Genomic DNA, 16,016 nt, shown 5'->3' on the forward strand with positions numbered 1-16,016 from the left:
TTTACAAGAACATGTGTTTCAATGAATTATGACTAAAATATTTATTTTCTGTAGTACAGAAAATCCCTCTGGATTACATTTAGCACTGTATGAGCACCAATTCTGATTGTGAACATAGCAGACATCTATAGCTGTTTGGCTGTTCTGCGTCCCAAACGGCCATATCTGACCACAGATCTGTTTGTGTTGATATCAGTCTCAGATGATGCGGGATTTCGCTGCTGTACAGCACCTGGATAAGATGCAGTAACTTGTATTACTTGTTATAAACTACAGCATCAACAAAAAAAAAAACATCTTGTCCCTGCTGCCAAAAATAATCTTCTTTGTTTTATATGGCTGCAAAACCAAGTCCTATTTAATTTACAATACTGAAACTTAATTATTCCTCCTCAACATCCCGTCTTTGTTCTGGGTCAGGCCAGAGAATCTCATCCACATCGCAGACTATATTGGTCCTAGCCAAACAGCGAGGGTAAAATCCTCTTGCATGATCCACCCCTGCATCATCTACTGATATATCGATCTGTATGGAAGGCAATTTGATGCATTTCTTTATTCCAGTAGCATAGTCCAACAGTGTATGCACACTTAAGTTACTGTACAGAGCAGTCTTACTGTAAGTATAGTCTCGCGTAGCCAGACCTTCAATACTTTCGCTGCTTTTTCTGAAAGCCTGCCCACGAGTTGTTTGACCAACATGTCAAACAACCAATCAGAGTTTGTTTCATCTAGCTTCACGTTTCGGACTCCCCACAATAACGAGCCGGCTGGCAACAAGTCAGTTATTGAAATAACCAGCCGAGAATTCAAAGTTTAGCTGATCATGATAACTTTATTATCCACGTGAACACGACTGATTCTCTTCCTCAATGGAACGTCAGAGCTTTGTTTACCAGGGACCAAAACTAATCGCGGCACTCGCGTCTCCTGGAAATCCAGTTTATTTCAACCAATCAAAGAGGACTTTGACATTCTCACAGGGTTTCCAGGAAAGTGTATGAAAAACATCAGATGTTTAGCCAACAGTCTGTGGGCGTGACGTCTGAGGCTGAGACTACTGTAAGTACACCTATCTGTTTTCCTCCCTAAAGGCTCTGAAGATGGAGGTAACAGTGAGGCGACTCAAATTAGCCTTTACTCATTGCCCAACCTCCCTCATAGTCATACCATGGACAAGGACATGGTCAGCTAGAGTGGCTCGAATTTTATCTGAGAGGCTGTTTACACTTGGCATTAACATGTGTTTTCGTCGATCGGATCACAAGTGGACGACGTTAATGCCAGGTGTAAACGGTGTTCAAAACGTTTTGAGCTCGTCCACTTTCGACCACTTTCAACCACATCCAGAGGTGGTCGAAACCACTTTCGATCGGATCGCTTTGGAGCTGCGGAACGCACATGTGGTTGAATGCGTTCGAACAGCCACACGCGACCGCCTTCTCTCCGCCCATTTATCTAATCTGAGGTATTAAACACAAGTTTTACGTCTTTTTTGACTTCTGGCGTGAACATTCGGTGAACAGCGCTATTTTTGGCCTTTCATTGATAAAACTAAGCGGCTGATCTCCGTAGTTTCGTTTTGAAAGCGTGTGAAAGTTGCGCGATCCTATTTCATCAATTGCGCTGAAAATTCAAAGAAAGCTCTTACATACTCATGTACAAAACACTGTGCAGCATGTTTACTTGCTAAACAAGCAGTGGACACTGACATTATATTAGATCGCGTCCATATAAACTCATTATTACTCCCGCTCGGGTTTGAATGACAGCAGAGAGACTCGCCCACCATCTCACAGACCACCCCCTCATAGTATTCAGCACAGAAGCGGTCGAAAGTGGACAAAAGAGATGGATTTAAATACCAGGTGTAAAAGTAATGTGCCTCTCTCGTCCACTTGTGATCCGATCGATGAAAACACATCTTAATACAGCCCCTGAGACTGCTTGTCATCTTGACCTTTGTCTTCCTCCTCCTCCTACAGCATGTCCACTCCCTCCTCCTTCACCATCTCCTCTCCCTCCTAGTCTTCCTACTCCTTCTCCTCGACCTATTCCTTCATTTCTCGGTGGATCCATTGTTCCAAAGCTCAGTGAACTTATTCAGGTCCTTTTAATCTATCTATTGATGGATCTGATTGATGTGCGTTCAGTTTTGACTCTTAGTGTTTCCATCTTGGTAATTGTTTGCTAATTGAGCCTAAGCTGTGCTGACTTGAGTGAACAGTAGTGAATGCTAGTGTTTTCCATATGACCAGATGGTGTAAGCACTGAGAAATGTAGGGATTTGTGAAATAACAGTTAACCAAATTTGACTCATGTGTTAAAGCAGGGGGTAGTGTTTATAGTTCAGCAAAACGATTAATCATTGCATAATCTTATAAAATTGTGTTGTTCAATTGTGGTGATCAATACTATTTGTTTAAAAAAACACAAATGATCTTTCAATTAGTTCCTTCTTTTTTTTTTAAAAAGCAGAAAATCTGGGAAAACTTTTAATTGTAGATGTTGGGTTCTGTACAACAGATGTGATACAATCAAACATTACTGGGACACAAGGGCTATAAACAGAGGAGTTCTAACAAAGGGAAAATAAAACTAAATTACATAACTAATACGCTTCTAAATAGTATAAAGACAAATAATCCAAAGATTATAGAGATGTCAACATCATTGCTAACGCACAAATCACATGAATTTCGTCCTCTGCTTCATCTGGAGACAGATGCTCGGCGTGCATTTGATTATCCCAAAATAAACAGTTTATCCTTACACTGTAAAACCGTTCTGTAGAATTACAGTGTTACTTAATTATTTAAATTTGTTTATTACTGGCAAGAGTTTGTTCAAAGTTAAATAAATTTTAAATATTAACAAGTCTTTATCTTCTTTATCTTTACACAGAATAAAACATGTATACAATAACAGCCTCATGCGAAGCATTCTGGGAACCAGAAATCATCAACCTTTTTTCAGTTTTTTGCTTCAGATTCTTTTTTTTCAGATGAATGACGGCCATGTTTTCATTTTGTAAAACTGTCCATAATCATATTTTTATCAAGAGATCAGAAGGAAAGTGTCTGTTGAGCTTTTATAAAAATAATGACAATGTTTAATTAAAGTGCAGCTTAAGCAAAATAATAAAAGTGAAGGGATGGGTGTGAAAACTAAAAAAGACAATGGAGACACAGACAGAGATCCTAATGTGACTGAACTTTAAGATATTAAATTACTTTTATTAAGGTTTAAATGTGTTACAAAGACTTTTTTTTTTTTAAATCAATACCTAACATTTAATAATAATATTTGTATTAATTATTTTTAAAAGTTAATTTTCTTAAACTAAATAGTTTAGCTTAAAAGTTACACTTAAATTTCACGTCTTTTTTAAAGTTTACTATTTAAACTAAACAGTTCAGCTTAGTTACAGCAGTATACATTTGATATGGTTAAAAATACTAAACCAAATTACAATTACATTTTAAATGCCTTAGATTATGCCAGATTAATTTATGTAATTATACTATATAATGATATTAATTGAAACTGTTTTAATTAAATTAAATTAAGTAAAACATGCGTTTCAAATATATTTCATTTAAATGAAAAGCATTCCTTGATATCATCAGATGTGGTAACTGTTATATTTAAAAGAAAGTGTTTGGACAGTGTTTCTGGCCCTTTTCACTTTCATGTTTTAATGAAAAAACATTTCCATCTGGCTGAACTCTCCATGTCAATGTTGTGTCGTTCCCTATCCCACGATCCTTCAGTTTCTGCTTCATCTGAAGAACAGAATCAATTATGAGTACTGATCACACACACAAACTTATTTTACCTAAACTAAAAACAAAACTGACACTTTAGGCTAAAGAATAGGACATACGATTATTTATATAGAATATATGAATATTTTTCACAACGAATGGGATAGAATGGGAAAAACACAAAAAATCATCAGTGAAGTATCGATTTATTTAACTAGATTTGTTAATCATTAAACCAATAGTTGGCCGATATATGTGGCGGTATATTGCCACAGTTGGTTTATAAGCCAATTTGGGATAGATTAGCGGCATGTGCCTATTATTTTTTTTCATGTAATTATTTCTTCTCAGCAGCATAGTGTTTTGTTCCTTAAAAAAATAAACTCAAGACGTAAAAATCCAACCACCAGAAAGATGGGTCTACACCAGGGATGTCCAATCCTGCTCCTGGAGGGCCTGTGTCTCTGCAGAGTTTTATTCCAACCCTAATCAAACACACCTGATCCAGCAAATCAATGTCTTACTAGGCAGATTAGATACTTTGAGGCAGGTGTGGTGAGGGAAGTTTTAGCTAAACTCTGCAGGACACAGGCCCTCCAGGACCGACTTGACTTTGGACACCCCTGATCTACACCAACTGTTTGTGATTTAACTGCACTTTCTATTATGGGAATGTTTGCAAATCGTCTTAGTAAATACGCTGTACTGCTAATCTGGTCTCAGGTTGTTTTCACAGAAAACCAAAAGTGCTCATCTCTGTATAAATTATAAACAAACATCTGATGGAGGGCGGGGCACAGTAACTCATATGCACACACATACAAAATGCGTTTTTGATCTCACCCAAATACTGACATTTTTGTCATGTTATAATAAATGATGGGTGGGACTTCCCAAACACATTCTGGGCTCACCCGAGACTTATAATACATCTTGTAAAAGTGGTATAATAGATCCTCTTACCAACTGTAAGATGTTCTCCATCACCGCAGGATCATTTAGATTCTGACTCGATTTCAACTCCACTCTCATGATCTGATTCTTTGTATCTGTTAGAATATTACATGAAGAGAGCAACAACAAAAAAAAAACTTACATCTGTAAATAATTACATTTTAATGTTTACTGCCAGTTGTATTTTAAATTTTAAAAAAAGTTTATATTTAGATGTTTTTCAACAGTGAATTATTAAGGTAAAATTTCAAAAAGTGTTGACCAATTTTGATCTTTTTACTCATAAAACTTACGACGTAAGCAGATAAATGGAAGGGTCTCTGTGCAGAGTCGATCATCGGCTCCATCAAGAGTTGTAGCGCCACAAAGCGGGTTCAGGCCAGTCACGTCAGGTTGTCCAGCGCTCCAGGTTACGGGGAACTTGTAGATATTTGTTCCATCTGACCACCACCACCAGGCCTTATAGAGACCAATCCATGCTTTTTGAAATCCTACCATCATATTCACCAGCAGGTCATTTTCAGTTTGACTCCGAATCATGGCCAGGTTTGTGTGATACTTTAGGCAGTAAACCCAAGCATCATTCCATGACTTGATTTCAGGGATAAAAACAAAGTTGTGTGCGGTGTTCACTGTAATAAGATAAGAATGAGGTCATTTGTTACATTCCTTTTTTACACAAGATGTCAACTTGTCTTAACACACCTGATTCAACTCATCAGCTTTTAATAAAATGCTCCAGAAGACCTGAAGTCAGTGTGTCAAATAATGGAAACCTTCCCAATTAATGTTGATACTGATTTAACATCACACCAATGGTTGCTTGCTATCTGGGCGTGAACTCTGACCTTTGGGATGATTCGATCAAATACTGATCGAAGCTTTTAGTTCTAAAAAAGTGCTTCAAATGTCCTTGTTTATTGTTTATTTATTTACCAGGACAGTGCATATTAACAACAGTACACCTGTAACATGCCAGATTTAGCCAATGGCCTTAGATTACTGATGTGAACACCTGGCTAATATACTGTTGTCGTTGGTGTGCTGCCAAATCAGCACTGAATCAATGAGGTAAAGACTCTAAAAGACCTCTGAAAGTATCTGGCAACCAGCATGTTAAAACAACACCTTGAAAACACATCTTTATCATGTTTAACAATGTGTACAGTGATGTGTAATTGCACTGATAGACACACTGGGCCCTATTTTAACAATCTAAGCGAGTGGTCTGAAGCGTATGTGGTTGGTGCACTTTGTGCATATCCGAATCCACTTTTACTAGATTAACGACGGAAGAAAAAGTCAGTGTGCCAGTCTCATCTCCCCTTTCCTTTAAAAGTCATATACTTTATGTACACAATAATAATCTGTTATTTTAATATTTTTGCATGTTTCTGTTCTGCTGCTGCGTGTACCTGTGTATGTAATAAGCAGAACGTACCTGGCATTGTGTACCCACCTGTAGGCACATATTACTAACACTGCCTTTAAATAAATGCAAATACTGCACCATCAACTTTAGAGTACAATTGTTTTTTAATTTCTTCAAAATAGTAACATGATATGTGTCTGAACAAACCCCTTTTTTAAACCAGCACGCCCATGGGCAAACAGATGCATTTGCTATTACAAAGGCTGGTCATGAAAATGATAAAAGTGTAGGGGCTGATCCTCCTCCCGCTTCATTCCTTTCACCTGCATCCCACACCTGATGTCAATTTTCTCTCCAACGGTTTGCTATTTAGTTCTCATCCTCCCTCTGTTTCCCTGCAAGTTCGTTATGGTATGTGCTTTGCCGTTCAAGTCTTGTCCAGTTTTGTTTTTGTTCCTTAATCTAGTTTTATTTTTCGTAGTTTGTTTTGTCATCTGTGCGCTCTGCTGTTTCGTTCTGTGCTGCCTGGTGTGCTCTGTGTGTTTTCTCTGCCCTCAAGATTACTTCACCACAGGCTGCTTCGGACATTCTCTCCGCCTCTTAAGTACTATCGCTGTCCAGCAGTGTATGCTGACCATCCGCGGCGTGTTACAGAAACTCTACAGCCTGCTTTGCTGTCATCATCACGCCCTGTCATCGTACAGTGGAGCCTCTCTCAGTCTACACTCAGCGGAGGTCACATCTTGTCATCACATCGCAGAATCTTCGCTCTGTCTTTGTGCAGCTGAAACTTCTCCCTGTCTACGTAGAGCGGACATCTCGTCTAGACTCTAAGCAGCAGGTTTTGCCCCGGCAGATTTGTCCTGACAATTATTTCTACAATGAGCACCACTGTCATTACACACGCAGATTTGTGCCGTCAATCTGTTTGCGGCCTCGTGTCTAATCTAATCTGATATACAGACATATCACACTTCTACACAAGCAATATCGCTTTAGTTAATAGCATTCACCACTCACAATATACACATTATATAGACATGTTTCTTACCATTGTAGCAAAAAAATGGAAACAATTGATCGCATGCCATATCATCCCATCCACTACTGCCATTGATGACACCACAATCCTCTCTTCCACTGGGGTTGTCTGGCTTTCCAGACTTCCAGGACATGAATGTCAATATCTCATAATGATAAGTCCAATACCAAGTGTTATTGTCTCTGAACATTCCAATCCAAGCCAATGGAGGCAGCACAGTGCTAACCATTTCTCGTAGACTTATCCGGTCTTCATTGCTTGCAGCCGTGGCCAAGTCGATGTGATACTTTTTGCAGTAAGCTTGTGCATCAGCCCAGGTCGTTTTCTCTTGGATGAGAACAAATTTATTTAAGTTGCTCTGTGTGAACGTCCAAAATCCTGTTGAGGTAATAAATAGTAGACAGAAACATTTGAAAATTAACTTTGTCAGACCTCCTCGATAATGTGCAACTTAAATGAATCTTTCTGCACATCAAAATCCCCAATGTTAAATATATGTTTGTATGAGTCCACTATACAGAGTATTTAAAGTGACAGTGCACTGACCTGAGAAAAGCAGAAACTGAATTAACCTTTCCATTGGTGATGGATTAACAGAATGCAGCGAATCCTAAAGAATAAACGAAAAGAGCAGAATAAATCAAACACATTTATAAACTTTCAGTTTGTACATTCCTCATTTTTGGATGTTCATTGTAGTTGGTAGGTCATTTAGGGTTAATGCTCCTAAATCATGGAAATCACTACTCCGTACTGTTCGTAATATATCATCTTTGCCTACCTTCAAGACCCTGCTAAAAACATATCTTTTTAATATATGTCAAGTGTATTCTCTGACTGTGCGCTTTCCCACACTTGAAGGAGTTAGGTTCTCACTAATTTTGAAGATATAATCTGGATTCCACTCAATGATTAGGCCTTTGTGAAACTTTTCCATTCATTTATTTTTCTGGATTATTTAACACAGACCTAAGCTACACTCACACGCTGGTAGCAGCAACAGCAACAAAGTACAGCGTCTCTTAAACAAACAAAGCTTCAGAGCTTACCGGCTGTCTCTTCAGAGTTTTATGGTAAGTACCCAATCCCGCACAGTCTTTAAAACAGGTATCAGGCTCTAATACTCGCTCAAGATTTCCTTTGAGCTAGCACTGCAGTCCGCTGTAGTGTCAGCTCAGGTGCATACCAAATGATAGAAACAGTGCATTGTTATCGGGTCTGGGCACGCAAAATTAGTTGCACCTGATGTCTAATCAGGGAAGGCGGGGTGACGGGCGGTTTGTCGCAACAATATATATTTTGGATAATTTGGCTAAATCTTGCCCTATTTGTTTGTGTATGTAGTCTTATGTGTTCTGTATTGTGAATGTGGATATGCAATTGTATATCTGAAAAAACACCCACCATAACCATCTTCACTTCAGTTTGACTTTTTTTCATACATGCACAAATGTCCTTATTGGGGCGGTTTCCTGGACAGGGATTAGACTCGTCCCAGACTAAAATGTTTTTAAGTGCCGTCTAAACTGAAAACAACTTGCACTGACATATCTTAAAATACATCAGTGCCCTTTGTTTTGCCTCAAAGTGCACACAAATAATGTTTTTAGTAAGGGATGTTTGTTTAAACTAGTTATATTTAGATAATAATAATATTAAAGATAATAAATTATATTTAAAATACTATATAATTAAAATACAGACACAGGCAAACTATCAGTGCTGGTGCTACTCGACTTTAGTGCTGCATTTGACACTGTCGATCACAACACACTTCTTGACAGGCTGGAAAACTGGGTTGAGCTTTCTGGGATGTTCCTAAAAATGGTTCAGGTCATACTTAGAAGGGAGACATCCATGACATGCGGAGTCCCGCAAGGCTCAATTCTTGCCCCACTCCTGTTCAACCTGTATATGCTCCCACTAAGCCAAATAATGAGAGAGAACCAAATTGCCTATCACAGTTATGCAGACGACACTCAGATCTACTTAGCTCTATCCCCTAATGACTACAGCCCCCATTGACTCCCTGTGCAAATGCATTGATGAAGTTAACAGTTGGATGTGCCAAAACTTTCTTCAGTTAAACAAAGAGAAAACTGAAGTCATTGCGTTTGGAAACAAAGATGAAGTTCTCAAGGTGAATGCATACCTTGATGCTAGAGGTCAAACAACTAAAAATCAAGTCAGGAGTCTTGGTGTGATTCTGGAGTCTGACCTTAGTTTCAGTAGTCATGTCAAAGCAATAACTAAATCAGCATATTATCATCTCAAAAATATCGCAAGAATTAGATGCTCTGTTTCCAGACAAGACTTAGAGAAACTTGTGCATGCTTTCATCACCAGCAGGGTGGATTATTGTAATGGCCTCCTCACAAAAAGACTATTAGACAGCTCCAGGTCATTCAGAACGCTGCTGCCAGGATTCTGAGCAGAACCAGAAAATATGAACATATCACACCAGTCCTCAGGTCTCTACACTGGCTCCCAGTTACATTATACACTAGTCAACATTCGAAGTGGATCAAAACCTTTAATAAAAGTTTACATAAAACCAATCCCTAATACCTATTCTTGTCTTAGGACAACTTTGATAAACCATTTTGATCCACTTCAAATGTTGACTAGTATATTATATATGCACTATTTTAATTATTTTATATTTCTCTTGTTTTTATTCTTATTTTTACCTGATTTATACTTTTATTCCTGTTTTATTCTTTTTCACACATTTAAACAGTTTTTATTAAAATCACATTTATCTTCTTTGATAAATTGATATTTAAATTCTCGTGTATCTTTGATTTTTTTTGTGTCTCTTATTTCTACATACTTTTTTTCTCTTATACATTGTTTTCTCATTTCTATGTAAATCACTTTGAATGACCTCTGTGCATGAAATGTGCCATACAAATAAACTTGCCTTGTCTAATCCCTGTCCAGGAAACCACCTCAATGAGAATGGATTAACTTTAATTCAGATTATATTGAAAATAAGTTTTGTCTGAAGTCAATATTATGGTGATCAATGTTTGCATTTAGTTTTGTGCTTGATTTTCATTAAAAAATCCTCTTTAAACATTTGCAGTAGTGTTTTGTTCAAAACATTTGTACAAGTTACTGTCATTGTTGAGTTTAAATTATGCCTTTTTTAGGAGTTTAACACTTTATCAACATTTTAATTCATAAAAATACTTAAAAGTGCAATAAACGTGAAAGTTTAGCTAACCTAACTCAAATCAATGAATCTTTTTTAACAGTGAACTACTAAATCAATGCTATATCTAAAAAAAAACTCTACACTAGTTTAATGACAGTGTGCAACACTAGCACACTATTACTATTTTACTATAAGTTTTTTTGAGCAATTGGCTTGCATTATGTTTTTTTTTAACTTAAGGTTAACTTACTGGACTTTATAGTATGCAAGCACAACGATACAGTAAAAAATTACACAAACACTTTTTGAATGATAATGAAAACCTTCATGTTTACCTGCAGGAACAGTGAAGACTGAAGCTGAGGTGGTCTGTACTGTTTCACTCTCTACATTTAGGGTTTTATTTCCTTCAGAATAGCTTCCTATACAAATAAATTTTATGTAAAACATTTCTTTGAAACACATTTCCATTCAGATGTTCAGATTGTACATTTAGATTTCTTTTCGAAAGAACATGAGTCAAGAAAGCACAGTACATTTACATGAACTTTGACGTGAGATTGACATCCAAAACATCAAATATCCAAATCTCGATACCCAGACTATTTCACATCCACACACTCATGTTCTTTATAACATCCATTCATTATAGAATCTGCTTCAAAAACATTGACAACTGTGACTTGTTGTGCTTTGTTGGTTATTTATTAGTCCCTTAACATCATTGCTGCAGTGCACATCTTAGCAGTTGGCAGTATTTGCACCTAAAGCGAGATGCCAACCACCATAAACATTAAAAAAAGAAGAAAAAGATTTGAGGTGCATTCAAAGCAAACATTTCAACATTTACAAGAACATGTGTTTCAATGAAATAAGACTGATTCTGGTAATTTTTGTGTATGCACGGCTGTACTGTGGTGCAGAAAATCCCTCTGGATTACATTAAGCACTGTACCGTGTATATTTCTGAGTGTGCTTTTATTTGGTTGTTAATGTGGTGACTGGCCTGTTGACCTTATCTTACTGGTGTGGCTCACTTGGATAAAACAAATTTTGTGGATTGGTATGTTAGTATGAGCGGCCATTTTGATGCTGTAGTATATAACAAGTAATACAAGTTACTGCATCTTATCCAGGTGCTGTACAGCAGTGAAATCCAGCATCATCTGAGACTGACATAAAAACCACAAACAGATCTGTGGTCAGATATGGTCGTATGGGACGCAGAACGGCCAGGCAGCTATAGATGTCTGCTATGTTCACAATCGGAATCTGTGCTTTCGTTTTTAAAACTACATTTGTAATGATTTTAGGTTTGTTGAAAAAAAATGTGTCAGTTCACATGGTAACTTTTCATTGCATTGCATTTGTGTTATTTTGGAGGTTGAAAGAGCATCTGTGTGTGGATGTCAAATGGACATCAAGTTTTTAGCGTCAGTTTGATTTGCGTTTTTGACTTTATGTCAATTTTTGATGTTAATTTTCAACATCAAGATGCCCACTGGAAACACGTGTGTGACCTTATATTGGTAATAATTACTAATGAATAATAATTAGATATGTAAATGTTATTTTATCATATCTTAAATATAAAAAACAAATATGATCATATATTCCTTTTTATATTTTAATTGTAATGTGTGGACAAAGTAGAAACAGGCGGTTGATCCAAATACAGCTTTAAAGTTTATTCACACACAAACAAAAAAATAAATCCAGTCACAAAAAAAAACCAAAGCTAAACCAAAAACAAGACGGGGTGCATGTAACGTTTATAAAAGTCAACACCAGACAAGAAACCCATTGCCCATATCATGACGAGGGTTAAACTCATGGTTACAGGATTAATTTTGAGTTGACAAAGCCATGAAGCTGATCATCAACCTTTCCTGTCAACTCAGGTTTTGATCTTTAACTTTAACATTCATAGCAATTCAACACAACCCTAAAAAGGTCACCACAATCTAACAACCGCACAATGTAACACACATAAAAAATGAGGTTATTTGATCATGTGTATAAACAAATAGTAAAACAAACAGCTCCCTTTTTCCATACCAAGTGTATTTTGTCCATCCACAACTCGCTCTGAATATACAAATATATACAAACAACTATGAGAGCAGTACAATAAATAATTGTGTTGATAAAATTTGCAGTTACAAAGCACTGCATGCTGACCCTCACGTATATGTGTAAAAAGTGAAGTATACCCAGACCTTAAAGGTACTGCCCACATAGCAATTTTGTTCCGGCCCAGCTCCGGCCCACACAACCAGTTTTCCTCGGCCCACATATAACGAAGAATGACGACCCTACAGTGGCCCAGTTCAGGATTACAGACAATGGCCCATAACTGGCTCAGAACAGGCCCTACAAACAAGCCTACGATGGCCCTTGCATGGGCAGCCCTCACTTAGCCCCCAGGAAGCCCTCATGCAGCACAACCCCGAGAGTTAAATGTAAATATTGTCCCAATCTTACAGAGTGTTAAAAAGTAACACTGAAGCAGAATGAAAAGCTCTGTTATCCTCTCTCTTACCATCTCTGTCTGAATCCTATAATTGCATTTTACATCTTACTTGTAGAGTCATTTTCTTACTTTAGGTTTAGATTTTGTTTAATTTAAAGTCTCCCTTATTGTGATCCGTGTTTGTTTTAGTTGAACTTGACTCTTGACTCTTACCTTATTTCATTTTTTGACTGCTTTAACTTTGTGTTTTTAAGACATGTTGTTTACAGCAGGGGGAAAAAAACAATAGAGCAATTCTTTGATGGTGGTTAGCACTGTACATAAAGTCTAAACATCACCAACTAGAAAACGTATGTATTAATTTAATGTTTGAACACTTATCAGAAGCATCTTTCTCTCACAATAATAATTTCCAGCTCTCTCATAGCAGCTGAAGAATTTTGAAACACTGACACTTAAAATTAACCAGTGTGTAATGTAGACACACAAACATCAAGAATCAGAGTAAGAATCACAGTGATAGTGACAATAAAATGAAAAACTTCATGCTGCAATGCATGCTGGGTATCAACAAATTACAAATCTCATGCAGGACTCCCATCATGCACTGCAGCATGGATAAATAATGAACTTCTACTATTTTCTTTGTCACCATGGTTGAGATTCATACCCTGATTCTTGATGTTTCTACTTCCCAAATATAAAGCAGTTAATTTTTGTTTCTAAAATTTATTAATGACAAACTGCTGTGTAATCACAACAATGGTGACTTCAAATGAAACAAAATCTGAAACTAAGTTAAAAAAAGAACTCTACAAGAAAAGATGTAAAATGCAATTTTAGGTTTCAGACAAAGATGGAGAGAGAGGGGATAACAGAGCTTTCAATTCTGCTTCAAGTGTTACTTTTTAACACTCTGTAAGATTGGGACAATATTTACATTCAGCAGTGTTCATGTAACTCTGGGGGTTTTGCTGTATGAGGGCTTCCTAGGGGCTAAGTGAGGGCTGCCATCAAAACCTGTTCTAGCCCAAGTGCAAGGGCCATCGTAGGCTTGTTTGTAGGGCCTGTTCTGGCCCAGTTATGGGCTATTGTCTGTAATCCAGAACTGGGCCACTGTAGGGCCATCATTCTTCGTTGTATGTGGGCCAAGGAAAACTGGTTGTGTGGGCCGGAGCTGGGCCGGAACAAAATTGCTATCTGGGTGTACTTAAATACATTCATGCACTATTGAACCCCAGTAAGACCACTGGGTTATAGAGAGATCAAAGCACAGCCCAATAATGACTTTGATTCCACAACTTTATTATGAGAGATGAGAAAATGTGCAGTAAACTTGGATGTTTTCATTGGCACACTTAACATATGAATCACTCATTAATCACAGTTGCTGCTGATTGGATCATCGACAGTAAACTATAACCAACAAAACTTGACATTTTCTGAGCTCTGAAAGACAAAAAATAGTTGTGGTTACATTTACTGAAATGTCACATCAGATGATACAGACACAGCTGTGAAGAAACTTTATAGATATACTAGAAACTGATTGCGTAACGCTGTGGACAGACTATCACGAAACATGAGAGGAAGCAAATGCAAGTTAAAAGTTTTATTGAAAACAGAGTGAAATGAACAATGCGAACAGCTGAGCGGGTGACACAGGCAGTTGAGGTGGCCAGCGTGAAGACAGTGAAACTCCAGTGTGTGATATCCAAATCCAAATCCAAAACACGATCACGAATACGAGAGCAGGAACACGGAAGACAGGAACACACAGCACGAGACCTCACCAACAGCTAGACAACCGGAACGATCTGACAAAGAACACGAGAACTGAGTGAGTATAAATAGGTGAGTTGATGAGCTGCAGCTGGAGCGAGTGATGATCATCAGGTGCGCTGGAGGTAAGTGCCAAACACACCCACACACACAGACACCACTACACAACACAGCCATGTGAATCAGAAGGAAACAATGTATTCATAAACCGTGACAGTACCCCTCCTCCTAGGAACGCCGCCTGGCGTTCCCAGACTCCTTTACCTGTCGATTGAATTCCTCGATAAGAGAGTGATCCAATATGTCCTGAGCAGGAACCCAACTTCTCTCCTCCGGACCGTAACCTTCCCAATCCACCAAGTACTGAAATCCGCGTCCCCTCCACCTAGAGTCCAGAATACGATTTACCGAATACGTGGTCTCCCCATCTACGAGACGAGGCGGGGGGGAACCGGGGCAGGCGGATTAAGGCGTGACAAAAACACAGGTTTAATCTTGGAAATATGAAAGGCGGGATGAACTCTCCTGTACGCAGGAGGAAGACTAAGGCGGACAGTCACTGGATTAATGATTTTAGTGACCTTGAACGGGCCAATGAATTTGGGAGCTAACTTATTAGATACGGATCGGAGAGGAATATTCTTGGTAGAAAGCCACACTCTTTGACCAACGACGTATCTCGGAGGCCTAGACCGGTGGCGATCGGCTTTGGCCTTGGTGCGCTCTCGCACCTGGAGTAAAACCTCACGGGTTCTAGTCCAGGTACGACGACACCTCTGAACAAATGCGTGAGCAGAGGGGACCGTGACTTCGGATTCCAGACTGGGAAAAACAGGTGGTTGGTAACCTACACTACACTGAAACGGCGATAGGCCCGTAGATGATACCGGTAAAGAATTGTGGGCGTACTCCACCATAGAGAGCTGTTGACTCCAGGATGAAGGATTCTTGGAAACCAGACATCGCAACACTCTCTCCAAATCTTGGTTGGCTCTCTCGGTTTGACCATTGGTCTGGGGATGAAACCCAGAGGAAAGGCTAACAGTCGCCCCTAGTAATCTACAAAACTCACGCCAATATTTGGACACGAACTGGGGACCCCTGTCGGAAACCACGTCTGTCGGGAGGCCATGTAAGCGAAAGACGTGGTTTACGACAATCACCACTGTCTCCTTGGCTGACGGTAATTTGGGCAAGGGAATGAAATGAGTCGCCTTCGAGAATCGGTCCACCACGGTCAAAACAACCGTGTTGCCCTCGGAGGGCGGGAGGGCAGTAACAAAATCTAGAGCGATATGGGACCAGGGTCTCGAAGGGACAGGCAGCGGTCGAAGTAACCCATCAGGAGGACGATTGGAAGTCTTACCACTGGCACAAACCGAACAAGCCAAAACAAAACTGTGAATGTCCCGAGCCATACGTGGCCACCAGAATCGTTGCTTGACCAAAAATCTGGTTCGACTTAC

At 38.6% G+C, this 16,016-nt stretch overlaps 1 protein-coding gene across 1 annotated transcript; it reads right to left on the reverse strand.

The window, feature by feature from the left end:
* Positions 1 to 3,383: 3,383 nt before the first annotated feature.
* Positions 3,384 to 10,716, reverse strand: LOC129431901 (C-type mannose receptor 2-like). The gene is made up of 6 exons (XM_055190025.2): positions 10,631 to 10,716; positions 7,682 to 7,745; positions 7,145 to 7,513; positions 5,015 to 5,353; positions 4,731 to 4,816; positions 3,384 to 3,785 (listed from the first exon to the last, which is right to left on the reverse strand). Exons 2-6 carry the CDS (start codon positions 7,713 to 7,715, stop codon positions 3,648 to 3,650), a joined length of 966 nt encoding a protein of 321 aa, XP_055046000.2. The 5' UTR covers positions 7,716 to 7,745; positions 10,631 to 10,716; the 3' UTR covers positions 3,384 to 3,647.
* Positions 10,717 to 16,016: the final 5,300 nt, after the last annotated feature.

The sequence above is a fragment of the Misgurnus anguillicaudatus genome, chromosome 1 (genome assembly GCF_027580225.2).
Source record: "Misgurnus anguillicaudatus chromosome 1, ASM2758022v2, whole genome shotgun sequence".
NCBI lineage: Eukaryota > Metazoa > Chordata > Actinopteri > Cypriniformes > Cobitidae > Misgurnus > Misgurnus anguillicaudatus.